Source organism: Biomphalaria glabrata, chromosome 1 (assembly GCF_947242115.1).
Source record: "Biomphalaria glabrata chromosome 1, xgBioGlab47.1, whole genome shotgun sequence".
NCBI lineage: Eukaryota > Metazoa > Mollusca > Gastropoda > Planorbidae > Biomphalaria > Biomphalaria glabrata.
Window position 1 is genome coordinate 24,331,727 of NC_074711.1, and position 19,214 is coordinate 24,350,940.

A 19,214-nucleotide genomic window follows, 5' to 3' on the forward strand; every position below is an offset into this window, starting at 1 on the left:
TTTCAATTTACTCTTAAAGAAAATAAGTTGAATACAATTTAAACGCAATACAAGAAACACCTATAAACTTTGTGACATATCAGTCTTTAGTATCATTCATTTATATTACCCGACTGAGAACTCTTGGAAAGAAGGGCAGAAATCTCTAAATCTAATGTAAGCTAAAGGAAGAAATTTTAAAGAATGTCGGATAAATGTTACATAAGAATTTGAGATGATATGTAGATCATTCTATTCTGTTAAAGTTTTTATATTTCTAGATTTTGTATTATGAAATTGGCTTACCAGAAAGCCATGGAAAATTAATTCTATCCTTAATAACCACACGTTTGAAATAAGATTTAGGTTGTGCAATGCTAAGTATTTCACTGCGAACTCGTGCAGGGCGAGACTGAGCTTGCAAGTGTGTGTGTGTGTGTGTGTTTGTTTACCTGAGAGGAGATAGGGTGAGGCACCTCTGTGAAAGAGGTGAAGATGCTGAGGGACCTGCTCATCCTTCTGAGACTGGAGCTATGGATCAACCGATGCTGGCGCCACCTATACCACTGACGTTTGCATGCCTGGCGTACCTGCAAACAAGCGGGGGAAGAGGAGCGTCATGTTCACATCATATCATGCAAGAAGCACTGCGTAGGGTAAAGTTCCACCGAGTCGCGATTAGCGAAGAGATTTCTGATACTTTTGTCTAGTCTCTAAACAAGCCAAAGGAAATAAAACGAACTTTGAAAATAAAAAAGGAATAAAATGAAATAACGCTTCCGAGAGTGGACGACAAAAGATCGAAAACTTAAGATGAAAATATAAACATAGATACACGATACTAAATGCTAAAGGCTTTGTAAGGTCAACATTATTTTGACAGTTTCTTGGAAGGTAGCTCAATAAAAAAAATTGGCCTACTCAAACACATACAAATATACACAAGCAACAAACAACTAATGGTTTTTAATCTGTACACGTATATATATATATATATATATATATATATATATATATATATATATATATATATATATATATATATATATATTGTTTATGTACGGACGAGGAGATAGTTGATACACATCACTATTTGTATATGACTAACTTGAACACAGGCACAGATGTGACACCACTTAACACCTAATGAACTTGCTGAAACAACTTCTCGGCAGGATATGACAATGTTAAGAGAGGAGATATCGGATATCTGTATCACAGTCAAAGACAGAAAAAAAAATTCTTGCAGGTAGAGCAAGAAAATGGACAGAAAAAAATATCAATACTTCTAAATGACTCATCAAAGTTGTAATACAATGCAATGAAAATAACCTCTATATTTAGACGTTCTTAAAGCTTAGCCCATATCACCTTTTGTTAATTCAGACTCATAGCGTAAAGCATCATTTGTTAAGTGAGCATCACAGAAAGAATTAGGCATGTCCAAATATTGCTATTAGATCATGGAGTCTGTCATAAGGCTTTTTTTTTTTAAACAAATGATTTTTTGTTTATTTCTCGTCTACATGTGATACTAATGTTATTGTATGGCTCAGTGCCGTAGGTTTACCTGGCTGAGAGGAATGGCTTCAAGTTTGACAGCACTCTCATGCTTGATAGGATTTAGAGGGTTTAAACAACAAGAGTACAACATTCAACTAATGTCTGAGTATTTATAGGCCTACTGAATACAATCAGAACAGAGAAACTAATACTACTACATAGACTATGAGGAATACTAAGCAGGAGTTCTTTGCTAATAAAAATATAGTTTAAGGACTTATAAAACTTGCATATTTATTCTACTATACAAAAATAGATATTGAATTCAGTTTTATTTTATACTGTGTGTGTTTTATTAAGGATTTAGTGGTGTAATTGAATCAAGATGGTTTACTCAATGATTTCTTTAGAAGGCATGACAATTACAGGAAGCATGTAGATTAGAAATAGATCAGAAATAGAATCTTAAAATTACAACTAACGAAGGCATCACCATAAGCACTAGATCTAGGTCTAGAGTAAATGTAAAAGTTCTAATCAAACCTAGAGAAATTATTGTCTTGCATGCATTACTGCGCATGCGTTCGACACCTGAAAGAATACCGGAAATACCTTTGTAGTGTTAACCCGCCAAGCAGCAGCCGAAATGTCTGTGGCATAATAAGCAGTGTGACGAATCACGAGTCGACGAAGCGCATTTTGAACCTGTCGTTCACCACAAATGAGACCTTGTGATCAGACGGTTAAGACAAAGCTACAAACACACATACACAAAGTGACACACATTCAGACGATGACACGAACACCTAGTTCAAAAGAAGTGGTTTCTATTCTAAGTGCCTTTAAAAAAAAAAAGGAAACTGTCAAAATAATGGCTGCAAATTTGAAAAAAAAAAGGCTGAGAAACATAATCGCTAGTGGCTAGACTCATTCTCAAAGTGTTTTCCTTTATATTTAATAACAAACTTGCACTAAGTATTGGACAAGTAAGTTGTGTGTAGAGTTTAAGGGATGAGGAATGGTGCAGGCATAAAAAAAAGTAAAAAAAAAAATTAATAATTTTGCGAACAAAATAGAAAAATTGGAAAATCGATATTGAGTCGGTCCTAAATTGTCGGCACTAGCCAATGGTGGTTAAATTAAAATGATCTAATTAGCAACAGGCACATAATTCTACGTTCAACAAATGATAAAAGTAAATAGAAACAAAATGCTGTCATCTGTTTTAAAGCTTTCGTTGTTCAATTTTATTTTGATGTCGGAGCGCAGGCTTACGACAGTGCAAACAGTGCAGCCACCCAAGGTCAGAGGGCCAAGGACTCACCCTCAGTGGACCAAGGTCTCATCCTCCGAGCACTGGCGGATCCAGAACTTTGGAGTGGCGGGGCGATTTTTTTTCCAAACCCTAACCCTAACGCCCAGTAAACCCTAACCCTATGCATAAACGTGCGTACAGCATATATATATCCTCGCACAAGACGTTGCAGAAATACCTATAATACAAATTGGGAACCACACCCTTTCAGTGGTGCAGGAATTTACCTACTTGGGTTCAACAATTGTCAGTAACCTAGACTTAGACATCGAGCTGACAAAAAGGATAGGAAAAGCTACCACAGCATTGGCAAAACTCTCCAAGCGCGTCTGGGAAAATGGTAAATTGACCACAGCGACCAAAATCCTAGTCTACAACGCCTGTGTTGTGAGCACTCTCCTTTATGGCAGTGAAAGCTGGTCAACATACATGTACCAAGAGCACAGATTGAATAGTTTCCACTTGCGCTGCCTGAGACGCATAATGGGCATCTCTTGGAGGGACCATGTCTCCAATCAGGAAGTTTTGAGACTGGCCAATATGAACAGCATGTATGCTCTCCTGACACAAAGGAGATTACGCTGGCTCGGACATGTCACCCGCATGCCAGATGGTAGAATCCCGAAAGATATCTTATATGCTGAGCTTGTGGAAGGAGTCAGACCCAAGGGCCGCCCAAGACTAACATATAGAGATGTCTGCAAGCGAGACATGAGAGCCTCAGGCATCAGTGAAAGTATGTGGGAAAACATAGCCAAAGACCGGAGTGCATGGAGACAGACTGTGCGTGCTGGGACAACCCTTGCTGAGAACAAAAGAATTGAAGCGGCTTTAATCAAGAGGAAAAAAAGAAAGCTGCCCTGTCTGCTAGCCATAAATCAGAGGCATACAAATGTACGAATTGTGGCAAAGTCTGCCGTTCTAGAATTGGCTTGATTAGCCACACCAGATTCTTCCCCGTCTCAAGATTAAGCCAAAACCAGTGACTCACTTGGGCGCATCCATTGCCTTTCGAGACAAAAGGAGCCATATATATATATATATATATATATATATATATATATATATATATATATATATATATATATATATATATATATATATATTCGATATATGAGAATAAAATAAGACTGTTTCTCAATCTTCGGCGAAAAAAACAGAAAAAAAAAACAGTCTTTCTCTTGCAAGCTTGGGGGTCTGGGAGAGCGCTGTAAGCTTCTTCAGTGGGGTTCGGGGCGTTTTCTTGCATTTTCTCTGAAGAAACGCATTCTTCTGACATCTACTGCTCATTATTTATCAGTGGGGTTCGGGGCGAAGCCCCGACGCCAAAAGCGTTTTCTTGCATTTTACACGGCTGAAACGCATTCTCCTGACATCTACAGCTCATTACTTATTAGTGGTGTTCGGGGCGAAGCCCCGTCGCCAAAAGCGTTTTCTTGCATTTTTCACTACAGAAACGCATTCTTCTGACATCTTGCATTTTTCACTGCAGAAACGCATTCTCCTGACATCTACAGCTCATTACTTATTAGTTGTGTTCGGGGCGAAGCCCCGACGCAAAAAGCGTTTTCTTGCATTTCTCACTGCAGAAACGCATTCTCCTGACATCTACAGCTTATTATTCATCAGTGAGGTTCGGGGCGAAGCCTCGACGCTAAAAGCGTTTTCTGGCATTCTTCACCGCATTCTCGTGCCCTACAGCTCCTTATTCATTCTATTATAAAGTGCCTTTTGAATAATGAGAAAAATATTCTAATATGAATTTATAGTCCCTTAATACATTGCAAATAAAACCGATTTGTTCTTTGAAAAGATTAGATACCCCACATATTTAGATTAAGGTTTTGAGGATCGCCGCCGAAAAAAAAATATTCGATTAATAATATTCAATAAAATTCTAGCATACATTGTGAGTTATAGTCCTAAATTTATTTAACTAGAAAAATATGAGATAGAGTAAAGGTTGGAAAAAGTCGACTAGGAAAAGATTATCTGGCTTTTGAACTTATCTCAACCGTGACAGTTATATTGAAAAATTTCGTTTGAATTATAACTTTTCCAAAGCAAAGTCTTTTTTAAAATAGTTATGATAAATTCATGTCAAATTACACAAACTATGTCTGCTATTGATTGCATTTTGCATTAAAGAATAGGGGTTGGGCGACTCGATATAAGAATTTACTTTATAGCATATATAAATTATATTAGTGACAGATTTTTTAAATTTTGTAATTTCTTGCTATAAAACAAAAAGAAAAAGTATTGATTTGTCCGATGGGGGGAAGGGGATTGCATGTATCGCACTTCCACCTGTTTATATTATATAGATATTCGACTAATTTTGTTCACATACTATGATTTCTCCATAAAAGTAGGACCGCCCCCCCACTCAAAGGGTTTAGTTGGGAAGGGCGGTGGAGGTATTCGCTCTTCCCCTTCCAGTCGGCCAACAGGTGAACGAAATTATATAAAGACCGGTTAAAATACCAATAACAAGTTTTAATCATATAGATATTTAATTGATTCTGTTAGCAAGCTGTGATTTCTACAAATAAATAGGACCGCCCCCCCCACTCGAAAGTTTATGGTGAGGGGGGGGGGGCGGATTGATGCCATCGCCCCCTCCCGACCCTACCAAATCGGCCAAAATACTAGAAGGGGGGGGCGAAATAATCTAAAAATAGGTTGAAATATAAATAATTAGTATATATTATTAACATAAGTAATAAATTCGCATACAAATTGTGTGAATTCTATACATTAATTCCTCCGCCCCCCCCCACCGCAGGATCCGCCAGTGCCTTCGAGGGCCAAGGTCTCATCCTCAAAGGACCAGGGTCTCATCCTCAAAGAGCCAAGGTCTTATCCTCAAAGGACCAGGGTCTCATCCTCAAAGGGCCAAGGTCTCATTCTCAAAGGGCCAAGGTCTCATTCTCAAAGGGCGAAGGTCTCATCCTCAAAGGATCAGCGTTTCGTCCTCCGAGGGCCAAGGTCTCATCCTTAGAGGTCAAAATCTCACCTCCTCAGAGGGCAAAGCAAAAGTGAAAACGTTTAAAACTATGCCTACTAAATATGAAAAAAAAAAGGTAATAAAATGAGATGAACTAAACAAGAACTCTAATCGTCATTACTCTAGCATTAATTAAGATGATTTCATTAAAGTAGGTTGGGGCCTACATAGAAATACTGCCCAGGGCCTGCACTTTCTTAAACCAGACGCTGTGTCTAGGACCAAAACTACTGAAGCTGATGAAATTAAAATTTCAAATTAAAATGATCTAAAAGTTGCAAACTAGACATATAAATTGACCAGTCACTGTACCTCTCCGTTCAGAAAGCAGTAGAGTAAGGAGATGAAGAATCCCTCAGATGCGTTCAAGAAAGAGGTGGAGAAGCTGTAGACACTGAACTTGACCCAGTCGTGCCCGTCTGGCTCTAGCATGATGACAAAGTTGGTCAGACCCAGCAACGGGAGCAGAACTATGGCAGCCTTCACAGCTTTCCTGAAGAAGTGATTAGTTAGTATCAGACAAGTGTAACGGGAATAAAATGGCGCCAATTGTTGAAACAGAGTTTGATCTAACACGACAAGCGCACCATCAAGTAGTAAAAAAAGGTCACCATGACATGTAAAGTACGGTATCGCAAAAGTTTCACCAATTACTTTTTTAAAAATATAATTTAACTTTCTTTTTTTTTTTTTTTTTGTTGGAGAAACATTCAATCAAAACCAGGACAATATTTGTTTGGTGAGCAATTCATTGATCTGGATTCTATGTTAATGGATTACACAAAAACATTCCCTCTCTTCCTTTCTATTTTACTCTCTCTCCCCTCCTCCTCTCTCTCTCTCTGTCTTCCTGTCAGACCTGTCTCTTTCTCTCTCACTTTTCCATTCTCTTTTACTCTCTGTTTCTCTTTCCCCAGTCTGCCTGCCCCTTTCTTTCTCAGTAGCTATCTAGACAAATGAAATGTTACAACTAACTCTACAGAAAACATTCCCCCCCCCACACACACCACAAACATACACACACACGACAAACACCCCCCACACACACACACCACAAACACACACACACATTAAAACATCCCCATGAACTTTAAGCAAGCATCACTCAATAAATTCTTTCTAGTTAATGTTTGTTTTGGTCAAGTTAGTAACTCTAATTGAAGTCAAATCAAATGTAGGCCTATTTTTTTTTCTGAATGATTTAGTTTCAGCTAAATGAGCCCTAAGCACTTCAGCTGAAATATCTGACGTTTTAGTCCTGCCCCCCCCCCCCCCTTCCCCTAAGCATTTAGAAACTTAAGTTAATTCGGTACAGATACCAAGGTACTCATTTTTTTTTAGACTGGTGTTGGTATAGAGTAAAATGTACTTCAAAATTGGATTTTATAAACAAAACGACTTAAAATCTACATTTTTGTTTAAGGGACTTATAGATCTAACTACACTTCTCTATCGCGGGCCATTTGTTAAGCTCTTAACGTAGCGACTACTCTGGGCGGCCTAACAGCTTGACTCGCATATTACTTTGTTTTCGCATAAAATTTATACAACATTGATTGCACTTATTGATTAAGATTTTAAAATATGTGGAAAAAGAAAAAGAAATGTATAACATTTTCTGGTATTTTCTTGAAGCATATTGTCATAAATAGGCATTTATTTAATTTAGACTTCACAAGAAAGAACCTCATTAGTCACGTGATTACCTCTAAGTAACTGTCTACCTCTAAGTAACGTCTTACCTCAGTTTGTCTGCCTCTAAGTAACTTCTTATTTCAGTTTGTCTGCCTCTAAGTAACTTCTTACCTCAGTTTGTCTGCCTCTAAGTAACGTCTTACCTCAGATTGTCTGCCTCTAAGTAACTTCTTACTTCAGTTTGTCTGCCTCTAAGTAACGTCTTACTTCAGTTTGTCTGCCTCTAAGTAACGTCTTACCTCAGTTTGTCTGCCTCTAAGTAACTTCTTATTTCAGTTTGTCTGCCTCTAAGTAACTTCTTACCTCAGTTTGTCTGCCTCTAAGTAACGTCTTACCTCAGATTGTCTGCCTCTAAGTAACTTCTTACTTCAGTTTGTCTGCCTCTAAGTAACGTCTTACTTCAGTTTGTCTGCCTCTAAGTAACGTCTTACCTCAGTTTGTCTGCCTCTAAGTAACGTCTTACCTCAGTTTGTCTGCCTCTAAGTAACGTCTTACCTCAGATTGTCTGCCTCTAAGTATCGTCTTACTTCAGTTTGTCTGCCTCTAAGTAACGTCTTACCTCAGTTTGTCTGCCTCATTGGTTTCTGATTCCCTTAACTTCATCACCAGGACCCGAATTATGTTTAACAAAAAGAACAAGTTGACCTAAGAAGAAACAATGCGATATTATGAAATTAATACTTCATATACAGTGCAAGGTAATGTACTGGACCATAATCTTCAAATACAAAGACGAAAACAAATAAAATACTCAGAAAGACACAAAGATAAAGACACACTCCTCGTTCCATATGCCAGGACAAATTTGTACAAATGATCCTTCTTCCCTAGCGCTATTAGAGCATGGAATGGGTTGCTTGAGCCAGCCAGGAAAAACCAGTGACTTGGCGGAGTTTAGGTCATTGGTTAACATGTATGACGCGTAGGACGTAATCATCATCTTTTTTTTTGAAGTAACGTCTGTATTATATAAGATAAGATAAGATGTAACGAGAGAAAGAGGGAGAGAGAGAAAGAGAGAGAGAGAGAGAGAGAGAGACATAGACAAAGACACAAAGACAGACAGACCAGAAAAAAACTCGAGACATAGAGACCAGAACAAAAAGACGTTTCCAAATAAAAAAGCAGATACATTTTTGTTTGTTTCTTCTAGTTATAAGAAGGTCGTCAAGCTGATACTAAAATGAATAGACGATTTGATGCCAGATATCAATAAACATTGTGACATCAAATCGCTATAGACAATCTGACACCAAACGGTAATAGACAATCTGACACCACTTATGACTTATACATTCCTGACGTTTCATTTAACATTCCCATTGACCAGCGAGACAAAATTCTTCTCTAGGAGCAATAAACTCACTAGTTCACATTGACCCGTTCATAAGACCAGCAGACACACAATATTTGGTGTCAGAAAGAAAGCCAAAACGAGGGAGATTGTTTTCAGAAAGAAAATAAAAAGCTGAAGACGCACTAGTTTCTCCCACGAAATGGGTTTGTGTGTGTGTGTTGGCGTATGTGTGAGAATGTTTGTGATAAGTTAGTGAGAGTATGTTGGCCTATGTGTGAGTATGGTTTTGTATAGGTCTGTGTGAGTATGTTTGTGTATATTCTTATGGGAGTATATCAGCGTATCTGTGTTTAGTGTGGATATATGAAAGACATTTTAACTTCTAGTATATTACTCTCATGTTTTGTTCTTTCTCCCCTGTATCTCACGAAGAGACAACTTAAATCTCTTCACTCATATCTGCCTGTATCTCACGAAGAGACAACTTAAATCTCTTCACTCATATCTGCCTGTATCTCACGAAGAGACAACTTAAATCTCTTCACTCATATCTGCCTGTATCTCACGAAGAGACAACTTAAATCTCTTCACTCATATCTGCCTGTATCTCACGAAGAGACAACTTAAATCTCTTCACTCATATCTGCCTGTATGTGGGTGTGCAACCAAAAGAGTGCCTTATCTCCGATTCTCTACTTTATTCTTTCCTCTTCTCTCACCTCTGTCTCTTCTACTTGGCACACACTCCTATCCCAATACACATTCCCCCTTCTCTTTTTTTTCCTTTTCACTCCCACATTACATCACACCCCCACTCACACCAACTACCTCTCCACACCCCAAAAACGTGCGTCCCAAACTTACCGCCATCACAGCAGCTCTAGGTCCTTCAATGATCCAAATCAGAGGATTCATGTAATAACCAAACCAACATCTGGAACGGACCAAAAAAAAAAACATTTTCAGGGCCAAAATAAAATTGCTTTACATTTAAGTGCTTAAGCTTTCTACAAAAACATCAATCATCTAAACATCATTGATCGAATCATTTCAGAACTCGGTTTGGGGAAAATCGGTTTAAACATTTGGCGTGCTTATTATTTTATTATTAGAGCCTAATTCTCCATTCCATCTCAATTCTTATCCTATCTTATTCTGGCTCTTCTTCTTCGTTTAGCACTTTACCAAGTAAGATGTGGAAAGAAAGAAGAGCGCTATTTTTTGACGCTCAACAGAAGTATTTAATTAGATATTGATATATTTATTTAAAAAAAAATGAACAAAGAATTAATTGATGGATCCGTTGGTGTTCAGAAAATTGGAACATGATTTCAAGAAAGGATATAGACTATTATTTTAGTCAAACTTAATCGTCACTAGATAATAGGGAATCACAGAAACAAACTGTAAGAACTCCGAGAAAGTAAAGTAAAATAACCACTTTTAGACCTTCGATTTATTGGGTAGATGATCTGAAGATGATCTGTTTCTGTGGTCCTAGGTTAACGAGAATGTCATTTGTACCCAACTAATGTCAGGTACCCATTAATAAAAAATCCAATTATTATTTTAAAAAATACTGTCTAAAAAAATGCCTTATTATAAAAGAGAGTGCTTTAAAATTATATCTAATTTAAAAAATAAAACTATTTCATATGCATGATTTAGTAACAAAAAAATATTTTTTAAGGGTTTATGCAATGTAGTGTATATACGAGTACACTATAAGAGGACCTTTTTTTAAACCACGACAGTGTTGCCAACTGTAATATTTAAAGTATTATCAATAAAAATGCGAAAAAAAAGTTTATAAAATAGGTAAAGATGCTGTCCAGTCGACATATGGACTTTTTTCTTTTTTGATGGAGGCCCCTTTCTTGTGGAGGCATCTGAGCCCTACAGGTACCCATTAGAGTTGGGTGGACTCAGAGGCGCCCGAAGAAAATCTCAAAATTAAATATACCAATCTTCATAGGGATTCAAACACGGTTGGGAAGCCAAGCGATTTACCACTCAGCCACCAACTCCCCCCCCCCCCAAATACATTGAAAGGAGCTTTTGAGCAAAATAAGCAACATTAACCAAATAATCAGATCACGAGACATTGCATAAAAGCAACAGTTTGTTTTCATAAACCGAAAGACAAAATATAAAGAACATTATTAGGGAAATCCTACTAATCAAAGACAACAAAACTAGCCAAACATTTAAAGAAGTGAACATTTCTTCATAAACAACTGGGTGCGTATCTACGTATCAAAAGCTCACCAAGATGCGTTCACTGTGGTGAATAAAATCAACACCTTTCACACCCTGGAACCTAGAAACTAAACAGAAGCCATAGGAAACGACTAAAGTTGGACATTAATCTTTCACCTGTTGCATTCAACTTGTTGAAAAATAAAATGGCAAAAGAAAAATCCCGTAAAGTGTCAGACCTAGTCAACACATGCCAAAAAACAAAACGATTCAATTACGTTCAGAGGTGTAGCAAGTGTATTAGGAAAATAAGAGAGAGCCATTTATGACACATTTGTACAATGTCTCCAATGAACTTGTAAATTTATCATGGGCTCAATAAGCGGCTGGACACTAGACGGGTACTTTGTAAACGGTTTAAACGATTTTCCTAGAATTTTGACAGTCTATGTATTATCTGTGTGAAAAAATAACTACCTAATTGACCTTACAGTGAAAACTCTGGTTTGACCGTTATAATTTTCAAAAATATAATAATCTTAAAATCACATTTGGATTACTTCTTTTTTTTTAAACGGCTTCATTGGGAATTCCCGCACTTGACTCTAATGTTTCTATGTATTTAGTAAAGAGTTGAATAAATACATTGACGTACATGACATTTTGCGCATGGTCTTATGTAATAGAACTCATAATCTCAGCTGTATAAGAACTTGATTATGCAAAGCTCAGTCGAAGGACTCCTTGCAATAACTAAACATCACATTATGTGTATGTAGAGAGAGAGAGCAGTTATAGAATAGTATCAGATTCATAAAGAAGGAATTGATTTAAAAAGGTCTGTTACTCTTTGAATTATTGCACCTTCCTCAAAGTGCTTTCAGATCTAGCTATCTATGGGGACAAAAAGTGCTTTCAGATCTAGCTATCTATGGGGGCAGATGACGTAAAAAGAGTATATTTCTATGGACGAAGTTTTACTATTGTGAAACGTGGCCAGTACAACGACCAAATGCTTTTACTTCCCCCCAAAGCATGTCGGGCACCCATTAGTGTTGGATTGACTCAAGGGCGCCCTAAAAAATTCCGAAGTTTAAAATCCCAGAGTCTTCACAGGGATTCAAACACGAGACCACTAGGTTTGGAAGCCAAGCGCTCAACAAATGAGCCACAACGCTCCCTTGCTGTTACATGTCGAGAAATCGAATCGAATAAATGTCACATTGAAAACATTAAAGTTGGTTAAACATGATAGTCTCCTCCACCCCCAACACTGTCCCAGACTAGCTACGCCCCAGACTAGCTACGTCCCAGACTAGCTACGCCCCTGATTAAGTCCAAGCTTACTCACCTGATCGTGTTTATCCTGGCCATAGGTATTACCCAGGCCACTGTCAGCAACACTGGAAAACCTGAGACAATACAAGCGTTGGTTAGATTTTGTTTTTTTACTAGAGACTTTAATTTTTTTGTTAGGAAGCGCTATAATCAACAGACGCTTCTAGCAATCACGAGAAAGTAGGTCACACATCTCGTGCGAAAGATCCGAAAACAATGCTGTCAAGAGACAAGAGTTACGTAAGTCATCGATCCACGGGATTAATTCTCTTAGTTTATTACTTTTCCTTGAGCAGCTTGTGACCTATATAGACTAACTTTATTTTTAGAACCTTGTTATTTTGGACTATCTTCATTTTAAAACAACCTGATTGTTATTTGGACTAACTTTATTTGTAGAACAATCTTTGGACTAAACTTAATATTTCAACTATTTTCTAGATTAATTTTTCCGATGTATGTAAACGGGGAGAAAAGGACACTCCCAGCCCCCCTTTACATTTAATATCTATTTTTTTTGTCCTTCACAGATAAAATACCCCCTCCCCCCCCCCCCCCCACACACACAATCCTCTCGCACACAAAATTGCCTCATACAAAAAATTCGTATTCCTGCCTGGAGTGCACCAAACTCCTGCTCGTCTGCACAAGTAGCGTAAGAGGAAGTAACATGAATGAAGATGTTTAGAGTCTTAAGAATATGACATTAATACCCCCCCCCCTCTTTTGTTTTCTATGTACGATGTTAACAGTTTTTCTTTCTTTACGTAATAATGTATTAAAGTAAAAACAACTTTTAAAGCCATTTTTATAATTTTACTCAAATTATTCATTTTAGCTTGAGCAAAGATTTTCTATTTTCTAGATCAGTGAACTTTAAAACAGCGTCTACACCAGGGTACACTATGTACAAATATTAGCTCTGATAGGATTTCAAGTACTCTTCAACAGATACGTTTTCAAGTAATTGTTTCAGACATAAGTGTTACAATGTGTTATTATTCTAATTTGTTTCTCAAGAACTAATTTAAATTGGCGACATAAATTACACCTGGAATACTTGGATACCAAGAGGCGCGGGTACCAGGTACTTCAACACAACGGAAACAACATTTAGGCGATATTTTGGGGTACTCGATGTCAATTTTTCATCGAATGTGACATAATAAAAGTATTATGGTATAGGGCCATAGGGCAACATAGACTTTTTAAAGTATCGATATCTTGGCATAAGTGATTAGCAGACGACTCACCAAAATAAAAAGTATTATGATATAAGAAGGTATACATTTTTAAAGTATCGATATCTTGCATAAGTGACTAGCAGACGACTCACCCCAGCCAATGGTGTAGAAGATCACATAGTTGGGCTTGCCAGAGAAGACGGAGACGGCGATCATATTGTGGAGATAGATGCCCTCCACAAACATCCACATGAACTTGACTGTTTTGGTGTACTCCAAGAGGCTGTACAGGATCTCGCAGAATATCGGCTGCGAGGAGATAAGAGAAGGGGGAGAAGTAGAGAGAGGGGATGTTGCATTACCAAAGTGCGTGTCAAATAGTGATTAGGTTAGAACTGATTGGAAATGGAAGGGAGGTCATCTCACACAACACACACTCACACTCACATCTCAACACTATTTCCATCATGTTTTACGAGAAAGAGATTGTCCAATCATCAATATCTCAATCCCCTCCCGTTTTCAGAAGTATCTCTACAGAATTTGGCATAATGTTTTATGTGGCATGCGTCATCGAGAGGCTCAATAGAGAACAGCAACAAACAAATCTATTAATTTGTAACGGAATACACAAAACAAACAATAGAAAAAAAAAAGAATACCTTTTGAAAACAGAGCTTATTTAAGGGGAAGAACTGCCATTTACGGAAAATTACAGCGTTTAGCTCAATTTCTACTATATAAACAAAATTTATAAGAACGAAGTGATTAAATAGTTGGTTAATTTTTGGATGGATTTGTGTATTGTCATCACCTAGGAATAGTTATGTAGATTTCAACTTGATGCGAGAATGGGCAGTGGTAGAAAAAACTTTTCAAAACGTAATAAGGGAATTAAATCCCTATATACATCCTGTTATGACATGATTAGGAATTAGTTATTTGTTTCGGGAATAAGGGTAAAGTTTTAATTTTAAGTGACGTGACAGGTCTTTAAAAAATAAGAACGCTCTAAGTGACGATAAAAAGAAGACGCTTCTTGTAGAGCAGTAGAATAGATACGGATTTACGGACATAGCTGACATCAGACGACTCCCTTCTTGATTATTAAATATCGTTATAGAACACACCAGCGTCGACTACGTCTTTGATTGTTTCGGCCTTTCTCCGGTGTTACTAAAGTAGTTGAGTTCAGCGTTACTTCCAGTCAGATCTACACTAGACATATTGCCAAGAACCAACACCGCGCGGAGGCCTTAACAATCCACATCTCTCATTAAGTATCATTTATTCCCCTTATTTCAAGAACAAAAAAAATTATCACCAACAATTAATTAGCTAATCCTTTTTTTTTTAATTCATATAAATCTTGTCAGGTTCAATGAATAATTGTGCAAAGTTTTAACTTGATCCAAGAATGAGAAATGGGGAAAAAACATGTTCAAACTTTTTACCAGACAGACAGACAGACAGACAGAGTGGGTTGATATAAGCCTTGTAAACTTTGGATCAGATTTTAGAATAAAAGTGTCCTAAAAGGATATCTAGCTGGTAAATAGAAAACAGCTGAAATAAATACAGTTGTGTTAAAAAAGACAGTTTATTTTTTAAGGACTTAAGTATAAAATGTCAGAATAAAAAGTTCTTTGATTGTTTGTTTTGTATTGGAAAAAAAAATCTAAGCATTGATAAATTAATTCATTTTTACAGAAAAATCGATAAGGAAAAAAAAATATAAACCATTTCACATTTTTTTTTTTACAAAATCATCATCCAGCACTAGCCATTTTCTTAATCTAATCAAAACGAAGTTTTTAATGGTTAATCCTGCAAAGTGTTTTGAGGTACTTGAGACCTACATATACAATCCTGAGTGTATTTCTGCAATAACAGCAGCCAAGAACGCACTTACCGTGTCGTAGATGGTGTTGCTGTCTCCACTAGCCGCTCCTGCAATCTTGCCCCCGGTTTCTCTGGCCACCAACTGGTCCACGTAAAGGATGATTCTCATGGAGATCTGGACTATCATGGCCACAAACAGATTCTTATGGATTCGTGTTCGGTGACATTTTAAAGTGCTGCCAAACAGAAAATAAAGCCAAAATACTCAATGAAAAATTATAAAGGAAATTTCTTAATGGTAATCAAACGAAACAATATCTCACAAAAAAGGAAAATAATTGAAGTTAGGTATCTCTAGATAAAGGACACAACATATCACTACTTTATTTGTCTGTTTAATAGGACACTAAGTTACTTTTTGTGACTGTTGAATAGGAGAGTTATGAGGATGCTAGAGACACGATTTTCTACAAATCCTTAAAACAAAGACGAGGCAAGACAAAATACAACACCGACATAAAACACTACATTGTTGTGGTAATTGTTCTGTCATAGTCGTCTGCTAACCACTTTAAAAAAAACAGGAGAGCAGGCGTACCTTTGTAAAAATGTTGCGAATTAGTGTTAATAATAATTCATGCAATTCTAAATCACTAACCAGTCGCATCAAGGCTAAAAACTCGTAAAGTCCATACACTGTGGGAAGTAGTTTCCGGAAGGGGGGAGGGGCGAATAGTACATATCGTATGACGGCCCGGATATGTCCTGCGGGCCGTAAGTAGTGAATCATACTTCTAGTATAATCACTAATACCCCCCCCCCCCCCAATGAGTATCTTGTGTTGCTTATTGAGTTCCAGGATTTCTCTGGATGTACGTCAAGTTCAGGTAAAGACAGAGCAACTTAACATAATGTATGCTGTTCGCGATCCAGTTTGTGAGGAAATCATGAGTGTAGCTGACTGGAGGACCCCAATTAGTTCTTCAGTCTGTACATCCCAATTAGTTCTTCAGTCTGTACCCCCCCAATTAGTTCTTCAGTCTGTAGCTCCCAATTAGTTCTTCAGTCTGTACCTCCCAATTAGTTCTTCAGTCTGTACCTCTCAATTAGTTCTTCAGTCTGTACCTCCCAATTAGTTCTTCAGTCTGTACCTCCCAATTAGTTCTTCAGTCTGTACCTCCCAATTAGTTCTTCAGTCTGTACCTCCCTATTAGTTCTTCAGTCTGTACCTCCCAATTAGTTCTTCAGTATGTACCTCCCAATTAGTTCTTCAGTATGTACCTCCCAATTAGTTCTTCAGTCTGTACCTCTCAATTAGTTCTTCAGTCTGTACCTCCCAATTAGTTCTTCAGTCTGTACCTCCCTATTAGTTCTTCAGTCTGTACCTCCCAATTAGTTCTTCAGTCTGTACCTCCCTATTAGTTCTTCAGTCTGTACCTCCCAAGGCATGTGTCCCCCCCCTCCTTTTCCATACTCGCGCACTTTCTCTTTCTGTCTCTCCCGGGGTTCCACTTTCTCCATCCTTCATTCGGTGACCTTATCGCGTTACATAACAATCATCGGAGGACTTTCACCACTGCCTGCGTCTCCTCTCAGCGCTTGTTCATCTATGTGTCTCATTGTGGCACAGTCTCGTAAAGACGTCTTGAAATAGCCTGAAGTTTGTATTTTCACGCAAATTAATTCAGTAAAAAACAATAACAAAAACATAAAAAATACTTAAAAAAAAAAAACAAGAACAAAAAAAAAGTTAACACAGAGTGTAATTGTATCTATTAGTTTGGATCAGTCATGTCATTTAATTTTTAATAGATCTAGACCAACTATCTGTGCGATTAATTATATTTTTACCAATATTTTTTGTTTAACGCTATTTCAAGCTTTTAGTTTCCTCAATACGCTATGATCCTATCACTTGTCTGGACCAGTTGGGAAAGTTGGGGGGGGGGGGGCGGGAGGAGAAAGAAAGTGATATCTGGGTTGATTTTACCGTTTTTGGTTTTTAAAAGTATTTACAAGAAAACAAAAGGGAAGGACCTGAATTCGAACTCGTGGCTCACGCCTTCTCGGGCCGACATGCTAATAACTCTGCTAGTGAGGTACTTATGACTAGAGAGTATTGTAGAGTTGTATATTGTTTGTTTCAATTTAGAGCGGCGACCTACAAAGGGGACTCATTCAGCTTTTTTTTTTTGTATAGTTTGCTTTAATTTTGAGCGGGAACTAACTCAACTTATACCACCACTTTAGTCAAGTACAATTTCTTTCCCTTGTTCAAGATAGCAAACCAAATAATTAATTACCTATAGTTAATTAACTAATTGTTTAATTTTGTTTTATTGATTCTGGTGTTGTCAGATAAAAGAAATAATTGTGCAAAATTTCAGCTTTATCCAAAGATTGGCAGTCGGAGAAATAACGTGTACAAACTTTTTACCAGACAGACTGACAGAGGGAATTGGTATAAGCTTTGTAAAATTTTTTTTGTGTTAAGTGAAAATATAGGCTAAACATTGAAGTATAAGCTGTCCGAAACAACATTGTTTTTATAACATCAATACAAATATATATTATACATTTCAAATTGTTATGTTAAAAGATTTGCAGTCTAAATAATCATATTAGTTTCTTTTCTTTTTGCAAAGAAAAAAACAACTTTTCAAAACGTTAAATGACTAGAGTAAGTAACAACTTGAGTAAGTCTCTTGAATTCTTTGGTTGGACCTAAAGCTTAATCACTAGAGTAAGCCTATTGAGTTCTTTGGTTGAATCTAACACTGGTCGCATGTTATTCTATTTGATTGAATCTAACACTGGTCGCATGTTATTCTATTTGGTTGAATCTAACACTGGTCGCATGTTATTCTATTTGGTTATTTGCTACAGAAACAGGTTAGCTTGACTTCATTCAAAGACAGAGATGGCAGGGTTGGGGTTGGCACAGATTTAAGTGAGGGCAGGCAAGCATAGAGTTAAAAGCCTAGGCGTTAGCTAAGGTAGAAACCATGTCACCCACAAAGCAGTTTCACCCCTCTCCACGCCACTGATGTGTCCAAAGAAACGGGATATATATATGTCAGGTAGTTAAAGAAAACCTTTTCAGACCTTTCGGTATAAAGTTAAAGCTCATCTGTTTCTATGGCTGAGGGTTAAAGAGGGTCTCATGTAGCCAACACAACGTATGTCAGGTACTCAGTATAGTGGGTGGACTCAAGGGTAAATCCCAAACTTCAAATATCTCCGCGCCTCAGTAACTGCCACTCGATCCCAACACAGCCTAAAAGGTGGATATAGGAATTGTTGAAAAGGTCTTACCTGAAGTACCAGAAGATGAACAATGATATGATGGTAGTGATGAGAGAGATACAGAGACCAACTATTTCCAGAGTTCGCGACGTTGTTATGATGTCTTTGATAAACTGAAATAAAGTTTAGTGTTGGTGTTACTTATAACTTATACAAGAGACATCGAGTTATATTTGATACACCGAGTTCACAAAGACATGTTCCTATACATTTAACTTTGAAAGGTTCCTATACACTTAAATTTGAAAGGTTCATATACACTTAACTTTGAAAGGTTCATATACACTTAACTTTGAAAGGTTCATATACACTTACATTTGAATGGTTCATATACACTTAACTTTGAAAGGTTCATATACACTTAAATTTGAAAGGTTCATATAAACTTAACATAATTTGGATAGGTTTCTATAAAACACACTAAAGAAAAGCTAAGTTGGATAGGTTTTTATACGACTAACTTGAATTGGGTATGTTTTCATACTAACTTAAATTGAATAACTAGCACAGCTAAATTGAATAACTAGCACAGCTAAATTGAATAAC

General features: G+C 37.2%; 1 protein-coding gene across 3 annotated transcripts in view; it reads right to left on the reverse strand.

The window, feature by feature from the left end:
- Window positions 1-19,214, reverse strand: part of LOC106078586 (PDF receptor-like) — a 123,100-nt gene that overhangs the window by 3,455 nt on the left and 100,431 nt on the right. The window contains exons 6-13 of one of the 3 annotated variants that reach the window (XM_056029398.1): window positions 18,678-18,781; window positions 15,433-15,598; window positions 13,673-13,829; window positions 12,350-12,410; window positions 9,664-9,733; window positions 8,062-8,147; window positions 6,120-6,300; window positions 432-569 (exon numbers count right to left, since the gene is read on the reverse strand). In XM_056029398.1, the coding sequence (XP_055885373.1) occupies window positions 432-569; window positions 6,120-6,300; window positions 8,062-8,147; window positions 9,664-9,733; window positions 12,350-12,410; window positions 13,673-13,829; window positions 15,433-15,598; window positions 18,678-18,781 (963 nt within the window). Of the gene's footprint in view, window positions 1-431; window positions 570-1,725; window positions 2,188-6,119; window positions 6,301-8,061; window positions 8,148-9,663; window positions 9,734-12,349; window positions 12,411-13,672; window positions 13,830-15,432; window positions 15,599-18,677; window positions 18,782-19,214 lie in introns of those variants that run through there. The other 2 variants (XM_056029403.1, XM_056029411.1) reach the window with 2 other exon arrangements.